Raw genomic sequence first — 16,367 nt, forward strand, 5'->3', positions numbered from 1 at the left:
CAGCAGTCACGCCAGCATCCTGAGGAGGAGGCGTGGCCCTGCCTCAGATACTCTGGGCACTTGGATGGTGCCTCCTATAGCAGAAAGTACACGCTGTGACCATCAGTAGCTATGTCTGAGGATGAGTTTCAGATTTACCGAGTTCTTCAGCAGGCCTCCTGGCACTACTCTTCCCCATACCCAGTGCAGTCCAAGGCTGGTGTGACCACGCAGCACATTTGTTGGGAGGATGTCGGCATGGCTCTCGTCCCCCCGTGCTCTGGCTGGGGTCCCTGTGTTACCCATTACCCCCAGAGAGTTCAGGGCAAAGGGAACGGATGAAGAGGGAAGAGAGACCTCTGTGACATTCCCCTGCATTCCGAGCACAGATTCAGGTCTGGGCAGGGGCTGGGCCCCATCCACAGAGCAGGTGAAGTGTGCCTCCCCCATCCTTCACCCGAGGAGAATCCTCTTGTGTCCTGAGGGCTGAGGTGCTCACCGGAGACTCACGTTACTGTCAGGAGCGCCCATGTCCACTCACTGGGTGCCTTTGTGCGGATTTGGCCTCCTGAGCCACTGTCCCCCACGTGGAGGTCATGCTGGCAAGGACTGAGTAGCACTGTTTCTCCCTGCAAGCTTAGGAGTTGGCTTGGGGCCTATTAGAAGATAGATGCATGGCTCTGTAGCCCAGAAGTTTTCTTTGGCAAAGGGGCTTGCCAAAGCACCCAGAAAGCTCCAGAACCAGGAACAACATTCCCAGGGCGCTCGTTTCCTTGGAAAGTCGCGTGCCGACCTTGTCCCTGGGAAATTGGGGGAAGTACGTGGGAGGCCCTTTCCCTGGGCTGGGGGCCACCCAGAGCTGCCTCCTGCAGCATGGGGTGACCGCAGCAGGGCTGAAGGGAGCTGGACAGAGTCATCAGACATGAGCCAGGACTGGAGACAAGTGTGGCAGCCACGCCCGCCCCTGGATGTGCCCGTAGCTTGCATTGCCATCCAGCCGGGCCCTCAGCCCTTGGTGTAGCGTTCTTAGAAATGCCCTTGCTCCCGCTCTCTAATCTCGTTCTGTTTGTGCCCAGAATAAAAAAGCACAATGCAGAATGTGACCCTTAGCTGACCGAGCACTTGATTACACCTGAGATTTACCCACTGAGCAGCCCTCAGATGCGGCAGGGATGCCAGGCTTAGTTCTCTGGAGAGAGAGGGGTCTGGTGGTGCTGACTTAGGTCTGCCTGGGGCACTGCTCCATTTTTAACCCCTGTGACATTCTCATTGCTCCTGGTCCTTTCCTGGGATCAGAGAGGCACCGTACTGGGCTCCAGCTTCTCCAGTGGACTTGGGTTTGGCAGCTCCTAGGGGGTGGCCCAGCCAGTGTCTTGGGGTAGAGTCTCCTCCTCGTGCCCGCTCTGATTTCTCCTAAACTGTCCCATCTGCCTTGTGCTTCTGTGTTTACTACCCAACTTGTTCTCCACAGCGGTGTGGGGGGCAGGAGGACCCCCGCCAGCTTGGGGATGGGAAGGTGTCAGGGGCTGTGCTTCACCCAGGATGCTCATTTTCCGCCCCCGCAAGTGACCAGGGACTCTGATGAACAGCACTAACAAAACCACACTGCTCCAAGGCGCCTTCTCTATTCCTTCTGTGAAAACATCCACAGAAAAGATTTAAGTCGTTCCATCTTCCTGGTGGGAGTGTTGATGGGTGGGTGGCTCTTCTGGAGAGCATTTTAGCAAAACCAAGAGCCATAAAAATGTTCAGAGTCTTTGACCCACTAATCCCACTTCCGGGAAGCTGGCTGAAGAAAACCATCACCAGCATGGAAAAACCTGCACAAGTGACATCTGTTTATGCTACAGAGAAACTGGAAACGGCGTCAGCATCCAACAAAGGAGAAACGTTTGAGTAGATCACAGTGTAGCCACTTGGTGGAATGTTACTCAACCATTAAAAAATGCTCCTTGTGGAAACTGCTGTGATGTGGAGAACTTGTAGTCTCAGTGATAGCGAAAAACAGCGTGCCAGCCACACGGCTACACACGCGTGTTCTGGAGACCATGGTGCCCAAGCGAGACACTCAGGGAAGTGCCTGCTTTGGGTCAGGGGCCTGAATTCCATCAAGCATCTTACGCAAACGTTTTAAATCCATCTTCGCAAAGAGTCTTGGAGACAAGCTCAGCTTTTGTTAACCAGCAGCAGCAGGGCTGGCTGGTTGCAAGGAAGGTGGGCTCAGCCTGTCCCCTGGAGGCACCCCTCACCCAGCACTCCAGTCTCGGCCGACTCTGCCACAGGAGCTCTGAATCCGAGAGCGGGTATCTTAGTCCATCGGGCTGCTGTAACAGAATACCATAGACTGGGTGGCTTATACACCACAGACATTTACTTCTCACAGCTTTGGAGTCTGGGAAGTCCAAGATCAAGGCGCCGGCAGATTGGGTGTCTGGTGAGGGCATGCGTCCTGGTTTATAGACAGCTGCCTTCTTACTGTCGTCACAGGGTAGAAGGGGTGAGGAAGCTCTCTGGGTTCTGCTTTATAAAGACACTAACCCCATCATGGGGGCTCCACCCTCATGACCTAATCACCTCCCAAAGGCCCCACCTCCGAATACCATCACCTTAGATTAAGGGGGTTAAGATTTAACGTGGATTTTGGGAGGACAAAAATGGTTCAGTCCATAGCAGGGGGATGGGCTGGTGATGCAGTTTTGGGAGTATAGATGGCAGCCTCCCCTTTTTGGAGCCAACCTGGCCTTCAGCAGCTATAAGACATGTGTATCTGGACCTGCTGCCCTGACCCTTCTGCACCCCAAGGGTTGCTGCGCTGGCACGCAGGGGAGCTGTGGGGTGAGGTGTTGGCTCGGGGAGGGAGTGTGCTGTCCTCTTTCCCCTTTCATGTCTGTCTCCGCCTCTCCCTGCCCGCCCGCGCGCCCCCCCTCCCCCCCCCGCAAATGCTTTCAGGAATATCTGTCTCTCTTGGGCTTCACACAAGGTGACACCAGCTCTGTCTTGCAGGTAGCCAACGTGAATGCGAAGGATGGCACGTGCACGCTGAAGGACTGTGTGTACAAGGATGTGCAGAAGGACTGGCCCGGCTACTCGGAGGGGGACCAGAAGTTGCTGAAGCGGATGCTCATCCGGTAACGCTGCCTCCCTACCCCTGAGCGAGTTCCCAGCCCCTGGACCTGGGGCAGATCTCATCCCAAGGATGCTGGGGGGGCCTCATCTGGCCCCAAAGGCTGCAGGGCCCGCAAGCAGGATAGAGGGGTCTGTGGAGACTGCCTGGGTGGCCCACCGTGTCCTCCTGTAGGGAAAAGGCCAGCCCTCACCGAGTGGGGTGGAGGGCGTGAGTCACCGTCTTGAACACCAGAATGCTCGGACAGAAGGCCCCAGACCGTTCCTTCTGCCCCCTCTTTCCCTTCCTGTCAAGCTTGCTTGCAAAACCTGCACATCCCGACAGGCGTCTGCTGCAGGCCCTCTTTCTTAAAAAGAACCTCTCAAGAACGAGAAGCAGAGAGAAACAAAACAAAACAAAACTCCCCACAGACATGATTAAGCAGCATTAATTAAATGCATCCCCTCTCTGGTTAATTGGGACCCAAAGTCAGGAGTGGCCACGGTAGCTCTAGGGAGAAATGGGTAAGTAGGCCCCCGTCTGAGGCAAGCAATTAATGATTTCCTTCTCAATTGATGCCTGGCTCTGGAGCCCGGGCTGTGAAGTGAAGTGCTGTTCAGAACAGCCTGATATGCTAATTAGTCCTTAAGTGATTTCTCAGGGACTTGGAGCTATTTATGAAGGTTTTTTTGTTTGTTTGTTTTTTAAAGTTTAGCTGTTTAAAGCAGTAATTGCATCTGGAAAGCAGAGCTGAGTCGGGGCCAGTCTAGGTGAACCCTGAGTTCCTCCTTGGTCCTGTGGGACACTCACCTGCTGTCCTGGGGTCACTGCTCTGGCTGTCTGGAGGTCTCTGGGTGCTCAGGGAGGCTGAGAGGAGACGGTCTCGGCAGAAGGTGCCCCCCGGCCCCCAGCGCCCTCTCTGGGGGTCCTCTGTTGTCCCAGCAAAGCACATCTTGGATAGGCAGTCACCTCCTGCAGGTGTTCACATCTATCACGTTTTTTGGCAAAGGGTTGAAATAGTCACTTACACCCACCCTAGTGCTTTGAGGTGGCCAGGGGCACATGGGGGGCACCTTGAGGCTGCTTCCACTCTTCCTTCCTTCAGAGCCTCTCACTGGGTGCCTCTCGCTGATCTCAGACCCCAAGGGTCTTGGCCTCCCAGAGCTCCCGGGAAGGGGTGTGGCCGAGAGCAAGCAGCCTGTCTGTGTGTTGGTGGGTGTGGTTTGTAGGAAACAGCGCCTGGGCTGAATCTTGAGGGGTGTTAGGTGGGAGGTTCCTAGGGATGCAGACTCTGGAGCTCAGTGTAATGCCAAGCTCATGCTTCCTCCCTTGTTTTCGCTCTGGGCTGTCTTGATGCTCTTCTCTCCGTCTGCGTGGGCCAGCTGGGAGGGCAGCCTTGCCGCCGGAAGCCTCTTGGGAAGCTGACAGCTCCTACTGCCCTTGGAAGCTTGAACTGATTGGCGTGCAGAGGTCAGGGTCAACATCCCTGATGCCCACAGCCACACAGAAGGTTACTCCAGGCATCCGTCTGCACAACTTTTTTTTTCTTGTTTAGGTTGCTCCCTCCCTGAAGAAAGCCCCAATTATTAGCAGGTCTTGATGCTGTGGTCTCACGGCAAGAAGGAAAAAAATAGGATCTTGGGGTGTTTCTGTTGTTACAGGCAGGGTGTGGGGACTTGTGTCACCCCAGGGGCTATAACACCTCCTTTTCCTACAGCTTGTTCTAAACTCGTACCTGAGATAAACATGCTCATGCTTCCAGGGTCTGCCTGGGCCCCCGTGGCTTTGCTCTGCACGGACATGCACTCCCAGCATCTCTGCTGTTTATTTGGATGCTTCCTCTGTGCTTTTAGTCCCCATGTGTGTAGCTGCTTGGGCCTGGCCTGTCCCAGGAGGAGTCTGTGGACGTCCCAGTGCAGGATGAGGCCTCAACTCCACCTGGCCCTGAAATCAGTCACCCCGACCTGCCCGTGTCCTGGCCTCACCTCCCCCAGGGCACAGCCTAGACAACCCGAGCCTCAGTCCGTCTCACACGCATCATGCTTTCCCTGGAGTTGGTAACCTGCTTGGCCGAGTTGTTACTTTCTCTGCTCAGCGTTCTGTGTCCTTCATGTCCAACCCCAAGCTCCCCGTGGTTGTCCCATGGCCTTTTATCACTTTCAGGGGATCAGGGGTTCCCCCGGGAGCTGCCCCCAGCCCTTGCGGGTCCTTCTGTTCCTGGGTCTGTGGTTCTGCCCTGGGGTTGAAGGGACGCAGCTCTTGGAGCATCTCTCAGAGGAGAGGGCTTTGGGAGGTCCATCTGTCATATCTTCACACCTGGGTGGCTGTCACACTGAAGTGGCAGTTGGCGAAGTCTAGTCTTCCAGATTGGAAAGAACTTTCCCTCCACGTTGAAGACCCGGCCCCCGGAAAGCCGCGGAGGTTCCTTCCTGGCGCTGTGTGCATCTGCATGGTCACAGGACGGCCTGTCGGGTGCTCTGGGCCCGGCGCCCCAGCCCTTGCAGTCTGAAAACTTGCCTCGTCCTTCTTCCCGTCCTGGGCGTGGTTGTGAGAGGCCTCACTGTCCTCCCTCGCCCTTCCTCTCATTCTGCCGTTGGGGGCTGTGCTCCTGCACCATTCGCCATTGTCTTCCCTGTTGTTTCTTTTCATTTCTTCTACTTTTGGAAGATTTCTTCAGCTTCTCCCTCTGTCTCTTTCTTTTGCCATTGTTGCTAGTTCCCAAGGTGCAGCTACCACTTTTCTCTAGTTCCAAAGCAGTCACCCCAAAACGAAACCCCACGTTAACAGTCACTCCCCGTTCCCCCTCTCCCAGCCTCTGGCGACCACTAATCTGCTTCTTGTCTTGATGGATTTGCCTGTTCTGGATATTTCATATAAATGGGATTATGTACTGTAGCCTTTTGTGTCTGGCTTCTTTCACTTGGATTAGGTTTTTGAGTTTCATCCACACTGTAGCATGTGTCAGAGCTTCACTCTTTTTTTATGGCCAGGTAGTATTCTATTGTGTGTGGGTATTTTTTTTATTCATTTATATGTCCATGGACACTTGGATTGTTTCCACCTTTTCCTGATTATGAATAGTGCTGCCATGAGCATTCATGTACCAGGACACGAATATAGCTGACATAGATTTTCAGTTCTCTCAAATATACACTGAGGAGTGGAATTGCTGGGCCATATGGTAATCCTGTGTTTAACTTTCTGAAGAACTGCCAGACTTTTTCTCAGTGGCCATGGCGTTTTACATTCCCACCAGCAGTACACAGTTGCAGTTTTTCTACATCCTCGCCAACACTTGTTATTTTCCATTTTTTTGATTCTAGCCATCCTAGCAGGTGTGAAGTGGTATCTTATCATGGTTTTGATTTGTGTTTCCCTGGATGAATAATGATGTTGAGCATCTTTTCTTTTTTTCTTTTTTTTTTTTTTTTTAATTTTTATTTATTTATTTATTTATTTATGGCTGTGCTGGGTCTTCGTTTCTGTGCGAGGGCTTTCTCTAGTTGCAGCAAGTGGGGGCCACTCTTCATCGCGGCGCGCGGGCCTCTCACTGTCGCGGCCTCTCTCGTTGCGGAGCACAGGCTCCAGACGCGCAGGCTCAGTAGTTGTGGCTCACGGGCCTAGTTGCTCCGCGGCATGTGGGATCTTCCCAGACCAGGGCTCGAACCCGTGTTCCCTACATTGGCAGGCAGATTCTCAACCACTGCGCCACCAAGGAAGCCCCGAGCATCTTTTCATGTGCTTATTGGCCATTCGTATGTCTTCTTTGGAGAAACGTGTATTTAAGTTCTATGTCTTTCTAAGGCTATTAAGGATGGTGTTTTTCTCGTGGGTTTAAAGTTTTCACCCCCTTACAGAGTCTCTCTTTCTTCTCAAATGCATTTTCCTGTCTGTTCTGGGGTCTGACATTTGTTGCCTGGAAGCCCGGGTGCAGCCTCTTCAGGACTTTCCCATAGGCAACTCAGCCTCCTCAGGAGCACTGCTGAGGCGTTTCTGAATCCCCCACAGGCCCCTCTGTTTCCTCTTCTCCCAAGGCCACGTCTCTCTCCATCCTGTGTGGCCCGAGCATCCTGGAGGAGGCCTGGGCTCCTTCACTCCTGAACGTGCTGTGGGCTCCCCTGCTGCCCCACAGCAGGCCGGGACCCAGAGCAGGGCTCTGGGGGGACAGCCTGGCAGGGCCCCTCTGCTGAGGTCTCTGAGGCACCCACCCTGGGCCTGTGGGGTTCTGTGGCCTGGGACTCTGTTTTCTTGGATCCTGTAGGACAGTCACCACTTGTGCTTCTGCATTGAATATCATTGCTCATTTCTCTCTCTTTTTTTTTTTAAATAAATGTATTTTATTTATTTTTGGTTGCGTTGGGTCTTTGTTGCTGCGCGCGTGCTTTCTCTAGTTGTGGCGAGTGGGGGCTGCTCTTCGTTGCGGTGCGCGGGCTTCTCACTGCGGTGGCTTCTCTTGTTGCGGAGCACAGGCTCTAGGCATGTGGGCTTCAGTAGTTGTGGCTCGCGGGCTCAGTAGTTGTGGTGCACGGGCTTAGTTGCTCTGCGGCATGTGGGATCCTCCCAGACCAGGGCTCGAACCCATGTCCCCTGCATTGGCAGGCGGATTCTTAACCACTGCGCCACCAGGGAAGCCCCCTCATTGCTCTCTTTTTCCCTTTCTCTTTTATGCCTTTTTAGTGGGGGCTTGAAAGAGAGTGGATGTAAATACCTGGTTCTCTGTCTTGAACCGAAAGCTCTGGTTGCTTTCATGTGGCTGGAGCAGCAGACTTGCCCTGGCTGCCCTCAGCCTCGTGGATTGTGTTGCCCCAAGTGCCTGCATGTTTCGTGCCCTTTTCTTGTGGCTCTGCTTGCATTTCAGGCCACCGTGGAGGGGACAGCAGCAGTTGTCTAGAGTGTGGCTGTTGGTCAGGGGCTGGGCTCTGTTTGTCACTGGTTAGAGCAGCGCAGACATGGCCCTGGACCTCAGCTCAGCTTCCCTGCAGGGCGTGGAGGGCCCTCAGCACCACTCCCAGCACCGGGCCAGCTGCCTGGGCTCCCACGAAATGCACAGTCTCTGGGAGTGCAAGAGGCTAAGCGGAGACCCCCTCCCCACAGCCGAGCCGGGGTGACTGTCGGGGCCTCCATTTGTGTGTCAAGCATTGGGGTGTTTCTTCTCTCTTCCCTGGCTACACTGTTGTGCTCGCGTCCCGCTGGACTGGTGGCCACCCCTGCCATCCCTGGAGGTGCTGTGGCCTGGGCTCCCAGGACGATGGGAGCTGAATCTGGGAGGCCGTCCCACCACAGGCCAGGGCATCTCAGTCCTCTTCTGTGTTGTCTGTTTCTGCAGTGAGTGTTGTTTATTAGGATGACAGTTGTTTTTAAAAGTGAGGACCAGCACCCCAGTGACAGCAGCTCCCCTGGGGACACAGCATGGATCTTGAGTGTCTGGTCAGTTTTATATGGGTCCTTGGTCTCCATGGTAATGGGAGTCTAGATGAGTGGGTGGTCATCTGACCCTTCTCTGGGCGCAGAACACCCAATGGGACAGTCCTCCTGGCAGTGAGGCTGAGACCTTGGCCACAGGGCAGCTGTGGATAAACCCAGGGCGGAATGTGCTCAGGCTGCTCTCTGCCTGCCGGGCCCTGGTGTACCCATCACACTCAGCCCTGCTCTGGTTCTGCTCTGGAGTCAGGCCCTCCCCAAATCACTGGGCGTGAGTGGGACAACGTGGTGTCAATGCAGAGACAGGTGGGCGTGTGTGTGCCCCACAGGGCACTGCTGAGGATCCCTCCAACCCACCCTGCTTCTCCTTTGCAGGAAGCTGTGCCAGCCACAGAGCACAGGCGGCCTCCCTGGGGACCTTGCGGCCAACAGTCCTCCAGGCGAGCATGGGAGCTCGGCCTCACCCCCTCAGGTAGGAGCGTGGTGGGGAGGGAGGGTGGGTCTCACCGGAGCCAGTGGACCTGACCTGACCTTGGTTCCTTAGGGAGCCTGTTGGGCCTTTGGCTCAGGGCTGGCAAGCTTTCTTGAATGAGTGAGCAGCTGGCTGGGGGTTGGGTGTCCTGGGCCTGGGACTTGGATGTGGTTCCTTGGTTTACCTGTGGGTATGTAGCCGAGGGAGGGCAGGCTGCTGAACCACACTGAGCCTCCTGCTGTCTCTGTATGGTGGGCGCTCTTGCCTCCCAGGGCTGTTGGAAAATCAAGCGTATGGCTGCAGCCCAGCCAGGGCCCAGTGGGGTCCTATGAGCAGTGGCCACTGCCATGTTAGTCAGTAGTCGGGAAGGGCATTTGGGGGGGGCCTTGCTGTTGGGGGCTTGATCTTCAGCAATACCTGTCTCACCGTTGCTTGAGCTGTTTGGTGAAAGCTCTCCCCACCCACCTGCATGCTCTGATTTATGAGTCCCACGTCTCTATCCCCTGCTTGGCCAGCCCCTCTTCTCCCTCTTCTCCCTCTTCTCCCTCTTCTCCCTCTTCTCCCTCTTCTCCCTCTTCTCCCTCTTCCTCCTCTGCCCTGGAGGCACCCAGCCTAGGCCCCTGACTCTAAAGCTTCCCTGTGGCTGTAGGGCCGTTGTGGAGGACAGAGGGCCTCATTTCACTTGCGTCCCCACTGCTTCCCTCTGATCCTGGGTTGCCCATCTGCCATCTTTCACCCTACAGCTGCTTCCCTGGGCCTGGGCCACCTGGTCTGATCCTGGCTCCATTCCTGTGGTCTGGTCTTGCCTCACAGGCCTCAGTATTCTTGTCTGTGAAATGGGGATGAAGCCTGCACCATGTCACAGGGTTGCCATGGGGATCCAAGTAGTCAGGGGCCTGGAGGTGTTGGTCCTGGCCTGTGGGGCTGCCCTGTGTCACTCAGATTTGGCTCTGTCACTCTTCCCATCGTCCAGGGAAGATGCTGAGCACAGTGATGATTTAGACCAGTTCCCAGAGGTGGCCCTTATGGGCTGCAGCCAGGTCCACTAATGACCCAGCGCCCTTCCTCTGCTCTGGTGGCCTCTGGGCCCAGCTGAGAGCTGAGCCCCTGGGCAAGCAGCCCCTGCTGAGCTCTGGGCATCCTGGGCCTGGCTAGTGTTCGCGCGCCCCCATGTGGTCAGCGCGGGCCTTGCGTGTGGGCACTGGGTTTCCTCAGGGCCTGCGGTGCCCAGCCTCTCCCCAGGGGACACAGTAACTCCAGGCACAGGCTCCCCTCTGAAATTGTCTCCTTTCCTTCCCAGAAACGGCCACAGCCTCCTGATTTCATCGACCCTCTGGCCAACAAGAAACCCAGGATATCGCACTTCACCCAGAGAGCTCAGCCTGCAGTCAACGGGAAACTGAGTGTGCCCCACGGCCGTGAGGCCCTGCTTCCCACCCCGGGCCCACTGGCTGGTACAGACGCCCACCTGCCCCTGCGGCTGGAGCCACCACGGGCCCACGACCCCCTGGCCGATGTCAGCAACGACCTGGGCCACAGCGGCCGGGATTGCGAGCGTGGGGAAGTGGCCGCCCTGGCACCTGAGTGCCTCAGCCTGCCCCTGCTGACGGACTGTGCCCAGCCCAGCAGGCCCCATGGCAGCTCCTTGCACGGCAAGTCCAAGAAGAAATCCAAGAAGCACAAAGACAAGGAGAGGGCGGCTGAGGACAGGCACCGGCCCCGGCCACCAGACCAGATGCCAGGGCCCCTTGGAGCCCCACCAGTCGCCCCGGGTAAGTGCCAAGAGGCAGGCCTAGGGGCAGGGGCTCTGCAGGAGGGTGTCGCCAGGAGCCTGAGCGCCGGCCCCACGCCCACCACCCTCACTCCACAGAGTGCTGAGAGGGCTGCCCACGAGCCGCCACTTCGGCTCAGCCTGCACATTAGGCCTCTTTGCCTCCTGTGTCCTCGCATCGGCTCGTCTCTGACTGCCCTGGCAGTGTTGTTCTGAGAGCCTCTTGCAGTCCTGTGTGTGCCAGGCCAGCTCTGGGGGCCAGGGGCTTGGAGCCTGACGGAGCTGAGGCTCACGGGAGGAGACATCACACAGGGAGAGCAACAGTTCCAGGGCCCAGCTCTGGCTGCAGGGAGGTCCCAGACAGAGAGAACAGGGTGGGGCTGGGGCTCAGGGAAGGCAGTGGGGGGCAGGGCCTGGTGGAGAGGGAGGTGGGCAGTCCCTGGATCACCAGGGACCCGGTGTGGCCTGCTAGGCGAACATTTCAGCCTGTGGAGAAAGGTTTGGGAGGTGGGCCCAGAAGGAGGTGGGAGACCGTCCATAGAACGACAGACGGTAAGAGCCGGAACACAGTCTTGCAGTTGCAGCCTATGGGGAAGTTGCCAGTCGAGAGACCCTCAGCAGGATGAGGAGTGCAAGGCTGGCCAGGGCCGTGTGCTGAGCAGGGAAACCTTCTCAGGCCCGGGGCACTGGGGAGGCGCATGGATGGGCTAGGATAGCGGTGGGGCTGGGGTCATCTCCCCCAGAGCCTCCCCCGCCTCCAGTTATAGCCCTAGGCACCTGAGCCGAGCACCCCTTGTGGCTGCTGTCAACCCCAAGAATAATTCAGGAGGCTGCAAATAAGAAAATCGTGTATTTGAGGTCTTAAGAATTACAGTTCGGGAGACATAGATTCAGATGAGTGCGAAAGAGTGTTCTGAGGAGGAGAAAGAGTCGGGCTTATAAAGACAAAAAGCCACGAGTTTGTTAAAGGTTGCCTGGTGAGGATGGTTTAACTCTGATGCAAGTCAGAAAATATTTGTTTGAGGTTAGGGGTCCAGTAGGTAGACAGAGTGTCACGAGTGTTTTTAGGGTAGGGGGTCTGATGAGTAGATAGGCTGTCACAAGTTTCTGGCAGATGACTTCATCGGGTCAGAAGGTCAGATTCCATCTAGGCTGAGACGTGTACAAGTCACACTTCCTTAATGGCCTCTTGGTTCCATTTTTAGAGAGCTCTCTTAGCAATACTGACTCCATTGTGAATTTCCTTTCATGTAATTTAACCTTATCAGCATGTCGTGGCAACAGAGGCTCAGTCATGTGGGCCACGTCACCTGCTGCAGCTTTCTGATTATTTCCTCAGGAGGGTCCCCAGCAGGGGGCATTCTTGGATCGGGTGGAGCCACTTCTCCTTAAGGCTTTTAAATTTGTCCTCACCTATCCTTCACGGTCGTGCCAGCCCCCTCCCTCTGTGGCTGGAGGGCAGGTCCTGGAAGAGCAGGGTTGGTCCGGTGAAGACGGACACTGCAGTTCCGTCAGTCCCCTGGTATTCCTCAACCCTGTTGCGCGCTAGGCTTCCTAGCACCTGTGGGTGGGCCGCAGGGGAGAAGGCGCCTGGTTCCCTGAGCACGCGCCATCTGATTCGGCTCCTCAGGGAGACAGGCCCTGAGCAGCCGGGCAGCGCATTCTGTCCCAGATGGCGGAAGCGGATGCCGTGTGCTTCTGGCAGGGCCCTGGGCAGGAGGACTGTGGGGCTGGGCATCAGATGGGGCCAGGAAGATGCTGCCCAGGCTGGCCCACACGCAGGGCTCAGATGGCTTTGGGTTCTGCCCGGTGTGCGTCAGCTCCAGGCAGCTCCTCCCCAAGCCGAGGTGAGAAAGTGACGTTTGGGATCAGGCAACCCAGGGAGTAGAGACCCCAAGGAAAAGGAAAAGGGTAACAGGCACCAGAAGCTGGGTCTGGCGCCAAGTGATCCACCTTAAGCGGTCTCTCAGGCAGCTCAAATGATAATGATAATAGGTGGGTGCAAAGCCCCCCCCCCCAAGCTCCCAACACACACACACACACACACACAGGCAGCTCAAATGATAATGGTAATAGGTGGGTGCAAAGCCCCCCCAAGCTCCCAACACACACACACACACACACACACAGGCAGCTCAAATGATAATGGTAATAGGTGGGTGCAAAGCCCCCCCAAGCTCCCAACACACACACACACACACACACACACACACACACACACACACCACCCCCCCCCCCCCCCCCACTGTAACATCTGTTGTGACGCCTTCCTGGGTTGGGGGCATGTGCAGGCGGGAGCTACCCACCCACCGTTAACAATAGCATTGTTCTCTGAATGCTCCCCCAGCCTTGCTGGAGAGGGCTCCAGGTCAGCCCCTGAGGAAGCTTCCTCACCCTTATGTCCTATGGGGCAGAGGGATGGGCATCTGTTTAGCCCACCCTTCTGCGTGACACTGTTCCCCTAGTCTGGCCCTGCTGTCCCAGCCCTGCCCTGTGATCGCCTCTGACCCTGACAGGTGTGGCGGCCTCCACCTGTCAGGCAGGTGGTTCAGCTCAGCCTCCCTGTGGCCCCCACTCTCGAGGCCCCCCCGGCCATCTTCATCCCCCTATGCCGCAGGCCCACTCCTGGGTCCTACACCCACCCTCGTGCCTGCCCCCGACTCTTGCTCAGGCTGTGGATCCCTCCTGTGGCCAGAGGGTGCCTTCCTGGGCAGGCTGGCATGCTGGGTGGAGGGCTTGGGCTCAGCCAGGCCAAGCTCAGGCCCACTGACCCCTGTGTGGAAACGGGGGCACCCTCTCTCGTTGGCACCCAGACCTGGGTCCTGCAGGGTGAACTCACAGACATGTCCCTGCACCCCCTGCCCTGGGGAGGCACAGGAGAAGCTAGTGGAGGGGACACATGGGTGTGGGAACCAGCTCGGCTGGTTCAGGGGCAGCCAAGTGACAGCCTCACGCAGCCAGTGCCGGAGCAGGAGTGGGGACCACAAAGGTTTGCCACAGGCTGGACCCCAACGGTGTCTTGGGTGCCAGGTCAGTCTGACCCTAAGCCTCAAGGCGGAACACCCCAGGAGGCCTGTCTTGGGTGGGATGTGGGTGGTGGGAGTGTAGACTAAACCCTCATGTATGTGCCTGTTGGGCTGCATTCTGGGGGGGCCACAGCCTCTTCAAAGATGACACCCGGGTGGGGGTGGGCTCCATCCATTGGTGGGAATTGCACCTCGCGCTGGAGTATAAAACCACAGAAGGGCTCAGCAAACTGCTGATCCACTGGGTGGGCTGCTTTCCTCTGAGAGAGGCACAAAAATAAGCACTCAGGATATGCTTCAAAGCGATAAAATTGCTTCTAAGTTAGGGGGAGGGGGAGGCCAGCTGGAAGAATTTCCCAGGGGAAAAGGACCGGACTGTAGCTTTGGTTGACTGCAGCCCAGGCAGGCCTCGAGCCCTGTGGACAGTCTTGTGTCACAGTCCCTGGCCTCTCAAGCCACCAGCCCAGCCCTGTTCCGGGGCTGCCCCTCTGATCCTGCAGTCCCATCTCTGGTGTGGAGAACAGGAGGATGGGGAGGGGGGGTGGCTCAGACCAGGGACCGGAGCCTGCAGAGCCTGCGACTCCATCCACAGGGAGAGGCGTGGACAGGAGCCAGGGCTTTCCCTGCTGGCTGTCTGTCTTTGTCCTGTAGGGCCGGAGACCGGGATACCCCCGGGACTCGATTATCCAGGGGTCACCGGTTTTCAGCTTAGTGATCTTTTACACGAGGTCAGTGGAGGCGGCAGAGGCTCTGGACGAGTTGCCCAGGCTTTGCCCTGCAATGAATCCGTCCTTTGGGGTGCTTGCTGAAAACATACCCACGATGCCATCTCTGCACGGCTGTGCTTTGGGGACACACACCATGCTGCCTCGCCACTTCTCCCGTGGGCCGAGGGCACTCCTGGCTCCAGCTGGACCCCCGAGGTAGCCAGACAGCCCTTGCCCAGTGCTCATGCCTCCTTTGCGGGTCCTGGCTCCCGCTACGTGGCCTCAGCAATCCTCTCCACGCAGCGTCCCCTCCAGGGCCTTCAGACAACAAGGCATCAACCTTCTGAGGATCTCACTGTGGACACACGAGCTGTGGACTCAGGAATTATGCGTTTGCTCTTTGTAGGTTTAAATGGGACCTGCAGCAGCTCAAGTGTTCCCACGTCGACCTCGGAGACGCCCGACTACTTGCTGTGAGTACTTCCCTTGCCGGCTGCACCTCTCCCCTCCCGGCCCCTGCCCTGCAGGTTAGCAGAGGCAGAGCTGACCCCAGGCCGTGTGTGTGAATTCCTGGCTCAGTCGGCTCGAGGTCAGGGCTGCTTCCTGGGTGGGACCGGCCGCAAGGCTGTGGGCACTTCCAGGCTCTCTCCTGCCGCCCCCTGAGCCCCTCCTGCCCTCTCTCTGGTCTCCCCAGGAAATACGCCACTATCTCCTCCTCGGAGCAGCGCCAGAGCTACAAAAACGACTTCAATGCTGAGTATAGCGAGTACCGAGACCTGCACGCCCGCATCGAGCAGATCACACGGCGCTTCACGCAGCTCGATGCCCAGCTCCGGCAGCTCTCCCAGGGCTCCGAGGAGTACGAGGTAGAGCCCTGCCTACACACATCCAACGGCTCTGCCCGGTGCTGGCATCCTTGGGCATGTATTGTATTCTGGGCTGAGGTCCCTGCTCACCCCTCTTTCCCACTCCCCAAGTGGTTTAGGCCTGTCCCTGGAGCTCAACGTCCTCAGCAGTGGGGCCGGTTGTGACTGACTCCACAGGTGGGAGATGACCCGCGGGGGCGGGGGCGGTGTTCCGAGCAGTGGAGACAGCGGGCTAGGGTGCCTGTGTCTCCACCTCTGAGAGCGTCTGGGGTCCTCTCTGCAGCCCACTACCCACGTCACACGAGAATTCTCAGTCCCCCAGCCAGGAGGGGCTGGGCCAGGCCACACCCCACGGCCCATCAGAGCTGTCACAGACACGGTGGGAGGGGATGGAGGGTCTTTGGGGTCCCCCCACCACAACCCTCTTCCTCTGGCCAAGGGCACCTGGGTTCCCCAAGCCATCCCATGTGGGAGCTCACTGCAGGGGGCTTGGTCACCAGCCCTGGGACGCCACCCCACCCCCTGTGCCACCTTTCAGAGCTGGTTACCTGACTGCAGGGCCAGCCCTGATTAATCATGGTGTTGGGGTCCATCTCCCCTGGTGGAGGCCACTTTGGTTTCCAGAGGAGATGACTTGTGATTGGGGCAGAGCAATGGGGCCTCAGAGGGTCTAGGACAGAAAATCCCCAGGGTATCCCCGTCCTCTCTCCTCCCTGCATGCCCCACAGGGACACTCCCCAGGTGGTCAAGGGGCCTCTGTGCTTGGCCTTGAACGGTGCACAGGCCAGCTGGGTGTGAGGGAAGGAGGCCGTCCCATCTGCTCTTTGCCTCCTCCCGCGGCTCTGGCCAGCCTGCTCCTCCTACCGCGTGGCCTCGTGCTTGTCCCTGAGGCTGGGCCCCTGCCCCTCCTGCCCATCCCCCAGCCTGTCCCCTGCCCCTCCTCTGTGCTCCCTCACGCCATCACGCCATGCTGAGGCCATTGTCCCCCAGCATGCGGTGACCTTACAGGTCGCAGGTTATCA

The 16,367-nt window shown here is 57.5% G+C and overlaps 1 protein-coding gene across 1 annotated transcript in view; it reads left to right on the top strand.

Moving 5' to 3' along the window:
- Window positions 1–16,367, top strand: part of ELL (elongation factor for RNA polymerase II) — an 82,626-nt gene that overhangs the window by 63,216 nt on the left and 3,043 nt on the right. Inside the window, exons 6-10 of the mRNA XM_007195460.2 lie at window positions 2,983–3,107; window positions 8,879–8,975; window positions 10,276–10,747; window positions 14,886–14,952; window positions 15,174–15,345. Coding sequence (XP_007195522.2) covers window positions 2,983–3,107; window positions 8,879–8,975; window positions 10,276–10,747; window positions 14,886–14,952; window positions 15,174–15,345 — 933 coding nt within the window. The remainder of the gene's footprint in view (window positions 1–2,982; window positions 3,108–8,878; window positions 8,976–10,275; window positions 10,748–14,885; window positions 14,953–15,173; window positions 15,346–16,367) is intronic.

The sequence above is a fragment of the Balaenoptera acutorostrata genome, chromosome 2, assembly GCF_949987535.1.
Source record: "Balaenoptera acutorostrata chromosome 2, mBalAcu1.1, whole genome shotgun sequence".
In the NCBI taxonomy this organism is placed as follows: domain Eukaryota; kingdom Metazoa; phylum Chordata; class Mammalia; order Artiodactyla; family Balaenopteridae; genus Balaenoptera; species Balaenoptera acutorostrata.